Consider the following 13,424-nt stretch of genomic DNA (forward strand, 5'->3'; position numbering starts at 1 on the left):
TATAAGGCCCTCCAGCACAGAGCCTGGCTCTGGGCCCAGAAAATATATTGTGGTATGAACGAATCAAAGAGTGGAGGAAGACAGGAGGGTGTGCCGATAGCCGAGCGAGAGGATTGTCCCCGAAGCGCCGCCGCCAGGAGAGAACCGGAAAGCCCCTCCCTTTCCGGCCACGGTGTGAATGCCCGGGCTGCCACAGCTGCTGGGCCGCGGCGGGAGCCAGCTCGGCCCGCCCCTTTCTGCCCGCCACTTCCCAGCCCCGCCCTGCGCTCCGCCGCTCCTGCCGCTGTCAGCTTGCATAGTCCTGAGGTCCAGTGTATGCTGTTCCGCTGCCGCTCCCAGCTGCTGCACGTCCTGAGCCTTAGCTTACCGCTGCTGACTCGCCGGTTGCTTCTTCCCTGCGTCCACCACCTCATGAAGCCTCTGGTTGTGTTCGTCCTCGGCGGGCCGGGCGCCGGCAAGGGGACCCAGTGCACTCGCATCGTCGAGGTGAGACCTGGATGGTTGATGGGCTCTTTGGAGCTAGACGGGATGTGGGGGCCGGCCTGTGCTCCGCGCGTGCCGTCGGCGTCCCCCCACCCCCGGAGCCAGGAACTACGAGTCCCGACAATCATTGCGCCGCCTGCGTGGCTGTGGCTGAGGGTCTGCAGGAGCTCAGTGTGATGGGACTCGTAGTCCATGTTCGCCCGCTTCTGGGGCGCCTAGCGTGGAGGGGGCAGCTTTGGGGCCGCTTTGTTCCCGCACCTCCTCATTAATTACATTTGGAGACCGAATTAGTCTCAAAAGGTTGACTGGGAGAGCGGCTCCCCGGAGGACCAGCCTCCAGGAACTCCCAAAGCACAGAGGTCAGTGTGTCGTTGATTGTGAATGAATGCAGTAAGACTGCAGATTTGTGCCTACAGCTGCCTTTGGGGCTGGGGAGGCACTGGTTTAAGGTTTGTCTAAATATTTTCTCCACTCCTGCTTTCTGTCGCTCTAAATTCTGAAACCTGATTTTATACTAGAGTCTCCTGGGCCAAGTTGTGATTTTAAGAATTCTGTGATCTTTGGAGAGCTCTTTCTGACCTGCTTTTGGGCATTGCCAGCTTTGAGATTGAGGCGTTGGAAAAGCAGTGCAGTGGTAGACTTGAGATCACGCGTCAACCTCTGGCCCTGCTGCCAACTCACTGTTTGCCCTTGGGCAAGTCACTTCCTTTCCTCAAGTCTCAGATACCCAGTAGGTAAAAGAAGACGATGTTGTGCGTTCTAATTTACCCAAAATATAAAGTACCTCCCAATTCTAAAATAGTATTACATTGCTATTGCTTCAAGGCCTGATGAAATTACCAGCTCAATTTTCATTACAATCGGAGTGGCAGATAAGTGGTTAGCTGCAATGATTTTGTGACGTTTAAAAAAAAACTCTTATTGAAGAATCTGAGGAATGTTTGAGAGAGAAGGAAACCCACATATAAAAAACAGAAGTCTCAAGCAGTGGTTGTGGGTGATTATAAAAAATAATTACTGTGAATCTTGGTGATCAACAAACGTTTTTGACCGAGAAACTCCTGAAGTACTTCTACCTTTCTGTCTTCTAGGATATGGCGAGGATAGCGGTGGGCTTTTACTCTCTTCCTTTATGTACATACAATTTCTGTCCTATATTTTATTCTCTATAGAATATCTGGAAAATGTGGATGATAACGTCTTATTCATTGTTCACAGCTGTATTTGTAATTACTGATCATATGTAGGAGTAATATATTATTACCCAAAAAATAAATATATATGTAAAATGTTTCTCTCCCTTTTAATTTTTGTTGAATCTTCTCATTTTTTCAAAAGTGGGATATTTCCAATTTTGTTTTATATTTAAAATGACTCTTAGGAGCAAAGGCTTTATAGTCCAACAGGTGTGGGTTCGAACCTGGACTCTTGATTTACCATTTCTCTAGACCCAGAGAAGTTATTTGAAGTTGTGTCTCTGTGTTTGTGAAAAGGTAAAACTAATATCTATCTCATATGGCATTTGTGAATACTAAGTGAGAAGTATGTAAAAATCTCTGGCACATACAGACAAATGCAAATAATTTTTTCTCTATTTTAGACTTCCTGATTCCTGAGATTATTTTTACTCTGAAACAGTAGTATTTAAAAAAAAAAATTAGTTTATGACTGTTACACTTGAATGCATTTGAATATTTTGTTTCCAGTTTATAATGTGGCTTTAACGGTCCACACCCAAACTAATAATACTCCTATTACTCCACTGGATTAAAAATCAGAAATAAACCCATTCAGTAACAAATGTTTATTCTTTATTTCAGTGATGGCTGATGATATTTTAATCTTGTTGATTGTTATTTCCATGATGGGCTAATATAGTTGATGTATTATATTGTTATTTAGCATTTCTACAGTACATTCTGTTATTAGTTATCATTTCAACAACTGTATGAGCTGCCTAGTTTTAAACTTTTTCTTTCATCAGTTTTTTTCTCTTGATTCTGGTTTCTATAAATACCACTAAGCTAATAGTAACTAATTCCAAGTAGTTTAAACTCTAGCAATTCTTGTCCCCTAGCTTACTAAATAAGATGTCCTTGTGGAATCTGCCAAAAGAACAAATAAGTCTGTCTTGGAGAAAGTGCCACTAGACTGCTTCTTGGAGACTGGGATGGTGAAACTTTGTCTTACATACTTCGGGCATATTTTTAGGAGGGGCCAAGTCTTTGGAGAGGGACATCATACTTGAAAAGTATCAGCTTAAGAGGAAGATCCTAAACAAGATGGATTGACATGGTGACTGTAACATTGGGTTCCCAGTATATTGGACAGTGAAGATGGTACCAGATAAAGCAAGGTTCAGATTCCTTGTTCATAAGGTCTCTGTGAATCACAGTTGACTCAATGGCTCATAACAACAGTGGTATCACTAACAGAATGGGGGGGGGGGTTTCAAACCCACAGACTGCTTTAGGAGAAAGATATGGATGTCTACTTTTGTAAAATTTTCTGCCATGGAAACCCTGCGTAGTAATTCTATTCTGTCCTACAGTTGGCTATGAATCAGTGGCTTTTAATTAACTGAAAAAATAAATGCATTAGATGTCTGTGCCTGATTAAGTAAATTTTTTTAGAGTCTAATTTAATGCAATATTTTACTTATACAGACAAAAACAAAACAAAACAAAAAACCCAACAACAATCAACACCCCAAAACCCCATAAACTGAATCAAGAGGATTTTTGGAACCAAATTTTTTTTCTATAGGTAAAAATCATAAATCAAGGTTAATTTCTCTCAACTACCATGCCAGTTTAGCTTTACTGGATACCTAAAATGGAGCTGAAGAGAATTGTGTCCTTGGAGATTGCTAGGAGAACAAACAGGTTCAACCCAGAGCTCTTCTGGAGGCAAGAATTCTGAAGCTTTGTTTTACATATTTTGGACATGTTGCAAGGAGGGACCAGTCCTTGGAGAGGGATGTCATGCTTGGGAGGGTGGAGGGACAGTGCAGGAGAGGAAGACCCTCAGTGAGATGATTTGACTCAGTGACTGGGGTAATGGGAGTAGGTCTGTCAGAGATAGTAAGATTGGCACAGAACAGAGCAGGGCTGTTGTACATAGGGTTGCTATGAGTTGCAAGCAACGGGATAGCATATAACCACCACCACCACCTTGATTCCTAGCACCTAACTGCCAGAAGCACATCTTCAGCCCCTGTCTATGGAACCTGCAGATAATCTTATTTGATAAAGCACCCCTGAGGTTTGTCAGTGGGGATGAGATGTGGTTACCCGCAGCTCCTACTTATTTTCCTCCAAATGCAGATTTTTTTCCCTTTTATTTGTTTTGTCAGACCCTGATGAGGAGGGAAAGAAAGCAAAACTACTATCTTCTGAAAACTGTTTTGAGTTCAGAATAAAACCACTTGAAAGCTATTTTAGAATTGAATTAGCAGCATATATTTGCATTGCTTGTTTCAATTTGTTTTGTAATTTTCTAGCTAATTGTTTCTAACTTGTGTCCAGTGGTACTAAATTGGCTTTTTAAAATTGACCACATTGTCAATCATTGTAATTCTTTTATTAGAATTAAATGCTCAGACAGGAGTCAGTAGCTTATAAAATAAAAAAACCAAAAAATCAAAAGTTTTAATGACCACAGTTGTGCAAGTATTAGCTGGAAGGATAGTTAAGGCTCTTCTTTTTTGTGAACATTTTGTTTATATCAACACATTATGACTAACACTTACATCTGTTCCATATTTCTTTTTGTAGCACCAGAAAGTTTTATCATCTGTGTCATAACTTCACATGGGGTCACTATGAGTCAGAATCAACTCAACAGACACCCAACAGCAGTATTCTTTATACAGCCATTCTGACTATTGTGCTTAGAAAAAACTTGAATGGTGAAGATATACATGTAGAAATCAGAACCTTGCCTTTATCTTTGTATCTCCAGTGTTGAGCATTGTGCCAGGCACGTATCAAAATACCTAAACCACACACACTAATGGTTAACCTATTCTGACTCAGTGATCCTACAGGGTGAAGTAGAACTGCCCTGTAGGGTTTGCAAGGCTGTAGTAAATCTGTATAGAAGCTGACTGTCACATCTTTCTCCAGTGGGACTTTATGTAGATTTGAACCACACTTTAATCACCCATACCTTCAGAGCACAAGTGCTTAATAAGTATTTGTTTAATGACTATTTAGAAAAGACATTCCTTGAAGATTTTTAATTTAAAAAAATTTGGTCCCTAGGGGGCACCCAAGTAACAACATTCCCAATTTCAGGACCAGAAGTGTTTGAATAACCCTTTAGTCTGTCTTCCTCATACTTCTCCTGTAACATTTCTACTTACTTTCAGTGACTAAGGGATTTCTGATGGCCTAGTCTGTAGGTTGTACTTCCCAAGTGGTTCACATCCACCAGCGATCCTGCAGGAGAAAGAGGGACAGTTTCCTCTAGTGTGACTTACAGATGCAGAAACAATGGAAGGATAGACATGAATCAGTTCTGACAGTGACAGTGAACTTTGGAATTTTTGTCCCTCAGTGAATAGTGGTGTGGTTGTGAAAATCTCTTAAGCAATCAAAATGCAAAGTTCTTGATTATAAAATCTCAAAGCACATTACCCCTTATAAAAGAGGCCAGGCAGGAAGATCCCTAGATATTAAGGCTGTTAAATAATATTATTATTATTTTTTATTGTTGGAATTAGTGAGACTGGCTCAGGACAGGGAAGGGTTCACAGCTGCTGTTCATAGGGTCGCAACAGACTCAACTGCACATAACTACAACATACTATATTGGTTGTTTTTATTTAAGCCTCTTGTCTTGTTTAGCCCTCAGGGAAGGCTTTTGTATTTAAAAGTTGGTTGTCACTATATTTTGGAGAAACATTCTTCTAAGTGATACAGCATTCTTCTGTGTGAGGTAAGCTGGGGTTGCTGTGATGCTGAACCTTGTGCCATTGGGGTGTCAGATGCCATAACGGTTACCCGTGGTGGACAGTGATTGGTGGAGCTCCCAGTTTAAGATATTTAAGATATTAGTTTAAGTTTGGAAGCAGGAGTGGCATCCACTTCCTAAACAACATGCCTCTGGAAATGCTATGAACTTTGAGAAATGACAGTTAAAGAAAAGCTTCAGATTTTTTGTTCATAGGGTTGCTATGAGCCATGCTCAACTCCATGGCAGTCAACAACAAAGAATAGACCTTTCTCTTTTTTTGTGCGTGGAAGTGTTAAGGGACAAGTTGTTTAAAACAAAGTTTGTTTTCTGTACAAGAAGCGATACACAGAATCCCTGATTCTGAACACCGCTGTTTCATTAGAAAACCAAAAAACCAACCTTTTGTCATCAAGTGTATTTCAACTCATGGGACCTCTCTACTGGGTTTCCAATCATAATGAGAACAGACTTCCTCATCTTTCTTCAAGTTAGTTAAATGTTAAAAAAGTAATAGTTATTTGTTAGATAGATTGTTGCCATTGATGTTTATTTATGGTGATCTTATATAAACAGAATGAAACTTGCCTGGACCTGCATTAGCCTCATGATTGTTTTGAGTTCGTTGCTGTGGCTTTTTGCCAGTTAATCTAACTCAGGGTCTCCCTTGCCTTAGTTGGCCCCTCTACTTAACCTGATGGATGTCCTGATGACAAGCAAGCAAGTTGGATAGTGTTCTGTTATGATTCATAGTATATTCATTGTATAATTAGACAAAGTACAGGAAGATTGAAGAATTGATGTCTTAGAATTATTATGTTAGAGAAGAATATTGAGTATACCATGGACTGGTCTAAGACCAGGCAAATCTGTCTTGGAGGAAGCACAATCAAGTGTTCGTTTAGAAAAGGATGGTGAAACTTCATCTCACATATGGTCAGGGAAAAGATAGCATACTGAGAAAGGAAGAGGGTGGATGAAAGAAAGGAAGACCTTCAATGACATGGAACGACCCAATAACTGCAACAGGGGTCTCACACATGTCAGAAATCATAAGGATAGCACAGGATAGGGCAAGGTTCTCATCTCTTGTTCCTAGAGTTACTATGAGTCATAGTAGACTCGACAGAACCTAATAATAACAACAGCAATTTTTATAGTTTACCAGGCATTTTTTTCTAGTCTTAGTATAGAAGCTGTGCTGAAATCTGCCCCCCATAGGTCAGCAACATACAAACCACTGCAATACAACAAACTGATAGGTGAGTGGTTATGGGCAAAATTACATATTTGCTAATCCTGAGGTTACTAATATTAACTAGTATGTTTGTTGCCTTCTCTCTTTGTCAATATTGTTACAAACCAAACTGCTGATACTTTTTTTATCTTCAAATGAGAGACACAGAAAGACAATCCATAGGTTTATTGTGAGGATTAACCAAGATAACCTGTATAAAAGAAAATAAAATAAAGCTGACCTTTCAAATCTATGCAAATAGATTTTGTTTATTCTTCCTGTTTTAGTTAGATGCTGTCAAGTGTACTTCATCTTCAAGTCATAGTGACTTTATTATGTATAACAGATTGAAACCTCACCTGATTCTATGCCCTCCTCATAGTCTCAGATATAGTCAAACCCATTGTTCCAGTCACTGTGTCAACACCTCTTGTTGTGGGTCTTCCTGTCCTTTGCTTACCTTACCCCTCTCTAAGTATGATGTTCTCCAGAGACTATTCCCTTCTACTAACACGCCCTGTGAGACAAAGTCTCACCATCCTTGCTTTCACAAAGCACCCTGGCTGCACTTATTTTAAGATGTAGTCTGTAATATAGATGTTAACACTCTTTAAGATGATTGACAAAATGACCACATAGGAGAGAGAAACGTACAGGATCTGGTGGGGTTTTTTTCTTCTGTAAATGTTGTTATGTGCCGTCGAGTTGCCTATAACACGTAGTGACCCAGAGTACAACAGCCCTAAACCCTGCTGTATCCTGTGCCAATCTTATTGTCTCTGATAGACCTACCCTTATTCCCCAGTCACTGAATCAGTCCATCTCATTGAGGGTCTTCCTCTTTTACGCTGTTCCTCCACCCTCCCAAGCATTATGTCCTCTCTAAGGACTGGTCCCTCCTTGCAACATCTCAAAAATATGTAAGATGAAGCTTCAGAATCCTTGCCTCCAAAGAGCAGCCTGGTCTCACCTTCTCTAGAACAAACCTGTTTGTTCTTGTAGAAGTTCACAGTATATTCAGTACTCTTCTCCAGGACCACAGCTCAAAGGCATCAGTTCTCTTTCTGTCATCCCTAGTCATTGTTCAGCACCTTAGTGCACCTTAGTCTCCAGATTGACATCATTGCTCTTCAGTACTTTGGAGAGTTCTCTGACAGCAGACTTTCCCAGTGCAATCCATCTTTTAATTTCCTGGTTGTGGGTACCAAGAGTGTTGATTATAGAGCCAAGCAAACTAAAGATGTTAACAATCTCAGTCTCTTCACCATCTATCATGATGCTGCCAATTGGCCCAGTGGTGAGAATAATTTGTTTTCTTGATATTGAGCTTCAGTTCATATTGAAGACTGAAGTCCTTAACCTTCTCAGCAAGCACTTCAGGTCCTCCTCAGTTTCAGCAAGTAGGGTTGTGTCATCTGCCTAATGCAGATTATTGATGAGTCTACCTCCAATCCCAATACCACATATCTCCTCATAGAGCCCAGACTCCTGATAATCTGTTCTGCATATAGATTGAAAAGGTATGGAGATAGGACACAATCTGGTATACACCCTTTCAAATATTGAACCATGCAGTGCCTCCTTGCTGTGTTCTCACAACTGCCTCCTGGTCCAAGTATAGGCTTTTTATAAGCACAATCAAGTGTACTGGGATTCATATTCATCTCAGAGTCAGACACAGTTTGTTGTGATCCACACATGCCTTTGATCCAAAATGCCTTTGCATAGTCAATGAAGCACAGACATTCCTCTGGTACTCTGCTCTCAGCCAGGATCCATCTAATAGCTGTAGTATCCTTAGTACCATAGCTTCTTCTAAACCCTGCCTGCACTTCAGGCAGTTCTCTGTTGATGTGCTGTTCCAGTCATTCTTGGATAATCTTCACCAGAATCTTGCTTGCATGTGATATTAATGATATTGTTTGATAATTTCTGCATTCTGTTGGATCACTTTTCTTTGGAATGGGAACAAATATAGATCTCTTCAAGTCAGTTGGCCAGGTGTTTGTCCTTCAGATTTCTTGGCACAACTTGGTGAGCACATCCAGCGCAGCATCTATTTGTTGACATATTTCAATTGGTAGGCCATCAACTCCTGAGGCTTTGTTTTTTGCCAATTCTTTCAGAGCAACTTGAACTTCTTCCTTCGTTATTATAGGCTCTTCTTGCTCATGTTGTTTCATGAAATTCTTCTGTCTCTGCCAATTCCTTTTGATAATCTGTATACTCTTTCTAACTTCTTTTAGTGCTTCCTGGATCATTTAATACTCTGTTCAAAGTATCCTTAAGGATTGCAACTTGAGGCTAGAATTTGTTCTTCAGTTCCTTCAGCTTAAGAAATGCTGAGTGAGTTTGGACCCTTAGATTTTCTGACTTCAGCACTTTGCACTTTTCATTGTAATACTTTGTTTTCCCTCACTGCCCTTTGGAATCTTCTGTTCAACTCCGTAATATGTTGGAGCTGATATGATGGCACCAAAAGAGAAGAAAACCTCCAGCGAGATGGATAGATACAGTGACTCAGTAATGGGATCAAGTGTGTCAGAGATGATGAGGATGGTGCAGGATAGGACAGGGTTCAAGTCTGTTGTTCACTGGATCGCAATGATACTTGATGGCACACAGAAACAATAATTCATAGCCTGGTGTATCATTTCTGTAATGATGGATATTCAAAGTAATTTCCAGAGGTTAATTTGCTATTGCAAAAAAAAAAATTTGCTATGGCACACAGTGTTTTAATGAATTTTCTTGTAAATAAAGTATTTCATATGGATGTTTTTCTTTTTTTAGAGTAACCTTCTAAAAGTGGGATTGTTAGATCCGATGTATATACATTTAAATTTTTAATTGACATATTGTCTGATTAGTTCTCAAAAACATATTTGTTATCAGTGTATGATTCTTTATCACAATGGATAGTATCAATCTTTTTAATTTGGTGTATCCGTGATATTTGAAAGATCTTTTTAAGTATTACTGAGTAAATTATTTTTCTCCAAAAGGTCTGTTAAAATGAAATGATTTATTTAGCTGTATTTTAGAAAAAATATTTCCTCATACTTGTTATTCAGAAAAAAATTTTGAGAGCCAGGTGCTGTATCAGTTTCTTAGATGAGTAAAAGACAGATAGCTGGGGGGAAGGTTGGGAGGGGAGAAAAGTGCAAAAATGAATGGAAATCCAAAGTCTCTGTAAATTTTCATTGAAATTAATAATAATAATAAGACAGATGGCTGTTATAAAAAAAAAGATTACCTTGTTTGGGGAAGACCAGGAAGTTAACCAGAGATGACAGGGTGGGGCTGCAACTCCTATTATTTAAATACATGAAATACACCATTTAAATAAGGGACTTGGAATTCTGACTTCTGTGGGTCAGGCTTCTAAGACAAGGTGATTGATATGTATGAACTCAGTTTTGAAGGACAGTAGGAAAGATGCAGCAGAGAGGTACAGGGAGCTGTGAAACTAACCAAAAAAAGTACTTCCTAAATGCAAAATGTATGAGAAGATGGGCTTTTAGAGGTTTGGGATTTGGAGTAAAGAGACACTTAGAATTTCAAGATAAGATGTAAAAAGAATTTTGTAAATAATGAAGTCTAACATTAGATTGTTTTATAATGAATGGTTTTTTAACTTTTGTTGGCCTCATTAGATTGTAATGTCTTTAAAAGTGAGGATCATTCCTACTTATGAGTTGTTGATTGCCTTCTAGTCAAACACGACTCATAGTGACCCTATGAACAAAAGACCTGAAGCCTTTCTCTAACTATTGACATTTATCAAAGTTCATAGAGTTTCCGGAGGCATGGAGTTTAGAAAGTGGATGCCATTCCTACTTTCCAATCAACTGAAGACAGTCCAAAATGGATACTTATGACAGGAAATGCTTATTCATCTTTTAGATCTTGACTTTAAAAAAAAATTCCAAATGATCTCCATTTACAATGTCCTTGGATCTTGGATTGTTTTCATAGCACTCCTAGTCCAAAAAAAAAAAATGCATACCTGTTACATTTATTAACTAGATTCAGAAAGTACTTTTGTTCAACTTAGGAGGTATTTGAAGAAATGATACATGTAAATGAAAAGAAAATGAGTATTTTCATTTTATTCTTTAAAAACCATAATTACTAACTAATGCACTGACTACCTTCTCAATCATAGGGACCCCTACAAATTCACTACAGTCTGGGGAGCTCTGGTGGCCTAGTGGCAAGGAGCGGCAACTGCAATCCCAGAGGCGAATAGTTCAAATCCACCAGATGCTCTCCCGGGGAAGGAGAGACAATCTTCTCCTGTACCAGTCAGATCTGATTTAACGGTACACGCACACAAAAATAATAAAATTAAAAAAAAATTCACTACAGTCCTTCAGAGAAGGCACTTTGGTGTACAGTTTGAGAACCAAGAGCATTCTGTCCTTAGTGAAACTTGACCTGACATCATTAGTCCAGGTCAAAGTTGCTATTATATGCTGTTAGAGCGCTTTACAATATTTACGAATTTGTTCTTTTAAATGGTTTCAATTTTTAACATTGCTATCCTTTTGTCTTTTTTAACATTGATCATTTTATAATTCATCTTTATTTTTATTAGTATTTTATTTTCTCCCAATTAAAACGATAAACTCCATAAAGATAAAACTGTTTTGTTGATTTTTTTTAATTTATTATTTTGTGTGTGTGTACCATCAAATCGGATCTGACTGGTACAGGAGGAGATTGCCTCTCCTTCTGCAGCACAGCATCCGGTGGATTCAAACCGCGTACCTCTGGGATTGCAGTGCAGCTTCTTGCCACTAAGGATAAAACTGTTTTTTAAAAATATTCACTATTATGTCTCCACTTCCTAGTATAATAGACCCCTAACCAAAGCCATTGCCATAGAAGTCGATTCTATCTTACCCTATAGGACAGAGTGGTTCTACAGCACAGGGTTTCCGAGGCTGTGATCTTTGTGGAAGCAGACTGCCACATCCTTCTCCCTAACTGTGGCTGATAGGTTTGAACTGCTAGCCTTTCTGTTAGCAGCCTACCACTTATCCACTGTGCCACCAGAACTCTACCTACCAAAATGCCTGTCATAAATTGATGCACAGTTGATAGTTTTAAATAGGTTTTGAAGCCACTCAACTGTAGGCTTCTATGCTTTTGGAATTTTATTTCTTGGGTCAGTTATTCAAATTTTTGGCTTTGTAGCAATTGTCAGCATTCACCTACTTTGTAAGGCATTTGTAAAGATTAGCCAAGAGGACCTCTATAAAAATTCCCGACTTCTTAAGTAACTTCATATGTGTTAGTTATCCATTGCCCCTTGCCTCTTCTGTGCTTATCCACAGTCAATGAACTTGAACAGTAATGGCTTGAACAGTATAAGTACCCAATTTAAGCATCGTTTGATATGCATCAGACTGACTAAAAACCGTTTTGAAGTAATACAAATAAATTTCCTAAGTGTTCTACCTACTTGTGCATTATCTATTGTTGTTGTTGTGGACTGTTGAGTCAAGTTGGAGCTGACACACAGCTGACCCTTCAGCAGGTTTTCAGAGGCAGTTAATCGCATGGGACGAGATTGCCCATCCTTCTTCCGTGGAAGAGCTGGTGGATTTGAACTGCGGGCCTTCAGGATTGCAGCACAGCTTCTTGCCACTAGGGCACCAGAATATTAGAGATGCAATATGTATAGAGTTCAGATTCTAGAGAGAGATTGCCGGGATTTGAATCTTACTTTATCATCTGCTATATGTGTGACTTTAAGTATGTTGTTTAACCTTTGTATGCTTTCATTTTTTCCACTGGTAAAAGGAATAATGTGAGCAGTTAAAATAAGGCCAGTGGCTGAACATGGAACAGACCATCAATTACTTATATATTATAAATTCAAATTGAAGCTGAAGAAAATGAAGACAACTCCATGAGAACCAAAATACCTTGATTTTACCCCACTCGAATTAAAAATCCATTTAAAGATTAGATTTGAACCATTGTAAATTAACAGCTGAAGACCAGGTGAGTTGTAAGATCACATCAAATTTGTCATCTGTGAAGAAAGCAAAAAGTAATTATGAAGACAGGAAAGGAAAAACAAAATGGATTTCAGATGAGACCCAAAAATTTGCTCTTCAACGTAAAGAAGCGACAAAGAAGGGAAGAAATGATAAAGTAAGTGAACAGAATAGAAGAATTCAAAGAACAGCTAGAGAAGACAAACCAATTATAATGAAATGTGCAAAGGTGGAGTTAAGAAACCGAAAAGGAAGAATATGCTTGACATTTCTCAAGTTGAAAGAACTGAAGAAGAAAATTTCAAGCCTTAAGTTGTAGTAGTGAAGGATTCTATGGGCAAAATCTTAAATGATGCATGAAGTATTAAAAGAAGGTAAAGAAGTATTAAAAGTATTAAAAAGTATTAAAAGACGGTTGATGCTGACTCATTTCAGGAAGTGGCATATGATCCAGAGCCTATTGTACTTAAGGAAGAAGTCTAAGCTAGACTGAAGGCATTGTTGTTGTTATGTGCCATCGAGTCGCCTGCAACTCTTAGTGATCCCTATCTACAGTAGTTCTGAATCTCCTCTTCCTCTTCCGGAGATGCTGTGTAGAGGCATTCAAAATGGTCCAGCGTCTGACCTACCGTCGTAGGCTGTCCTACAACACAGCCTCTAACAAAACTAGGCTGTCCCGAACCCCTGGTAACAGAATTGTTTACCTTTATACCAAGAAGGTTGGAAAGGCACCAAAA

At 39.3% G+C, this 13,424-nt stretch overlaps 1 protein-coding gene across 2 annotated transcripts in view; it reads left to right on the forward strand.

Annotated features, from left to right (window-relative positions):
• The first annotated feature begins 291 nt into the window (after positions 1 to 291).
• The window catches only part of CMPK1 (cytidine monophosphate (UMP-CMP) kinase 1, cytosolic), a 56,390-nt gene continuing 43,257 nt past the window's right edge, over positions 292 to 13,424 (forward strand). The window contains exon 1 of one of the 2 annotated variants that reach the window (XM_006879648.1): positions 292 to 486. In XM_006879648.1, the coding sequence (XP_006879710.1) occupies positions 316 to 486 (171 nt within the window). In that variant the 5' untranslated portion in view covers positions 292 to 315. The remainder of the gene's footprint in view (positions 487 to 13,424) is intronic. The other variant, XM_006879649.1, reaches the window with a different exon arrangement.

Source organism: Elephantulus edwardii, unplaced genomic scaffold (assembly GCF_000299155.1).
Source record: "Elephantulus edwardii isolate Elephantulus edwardi_28Jun2011 unplaced genomic scaffold, EleEdw1.0 scaffold00005, whole genome shotgun sequence".
NCBI classification, from domain to species: domain Eukaryota; kingdom Metazoa; phylum Chordata; class Mammalia; order Macroscelidea; family Macroscelididae; genus Elephantulus; species Elephantulus edwardii.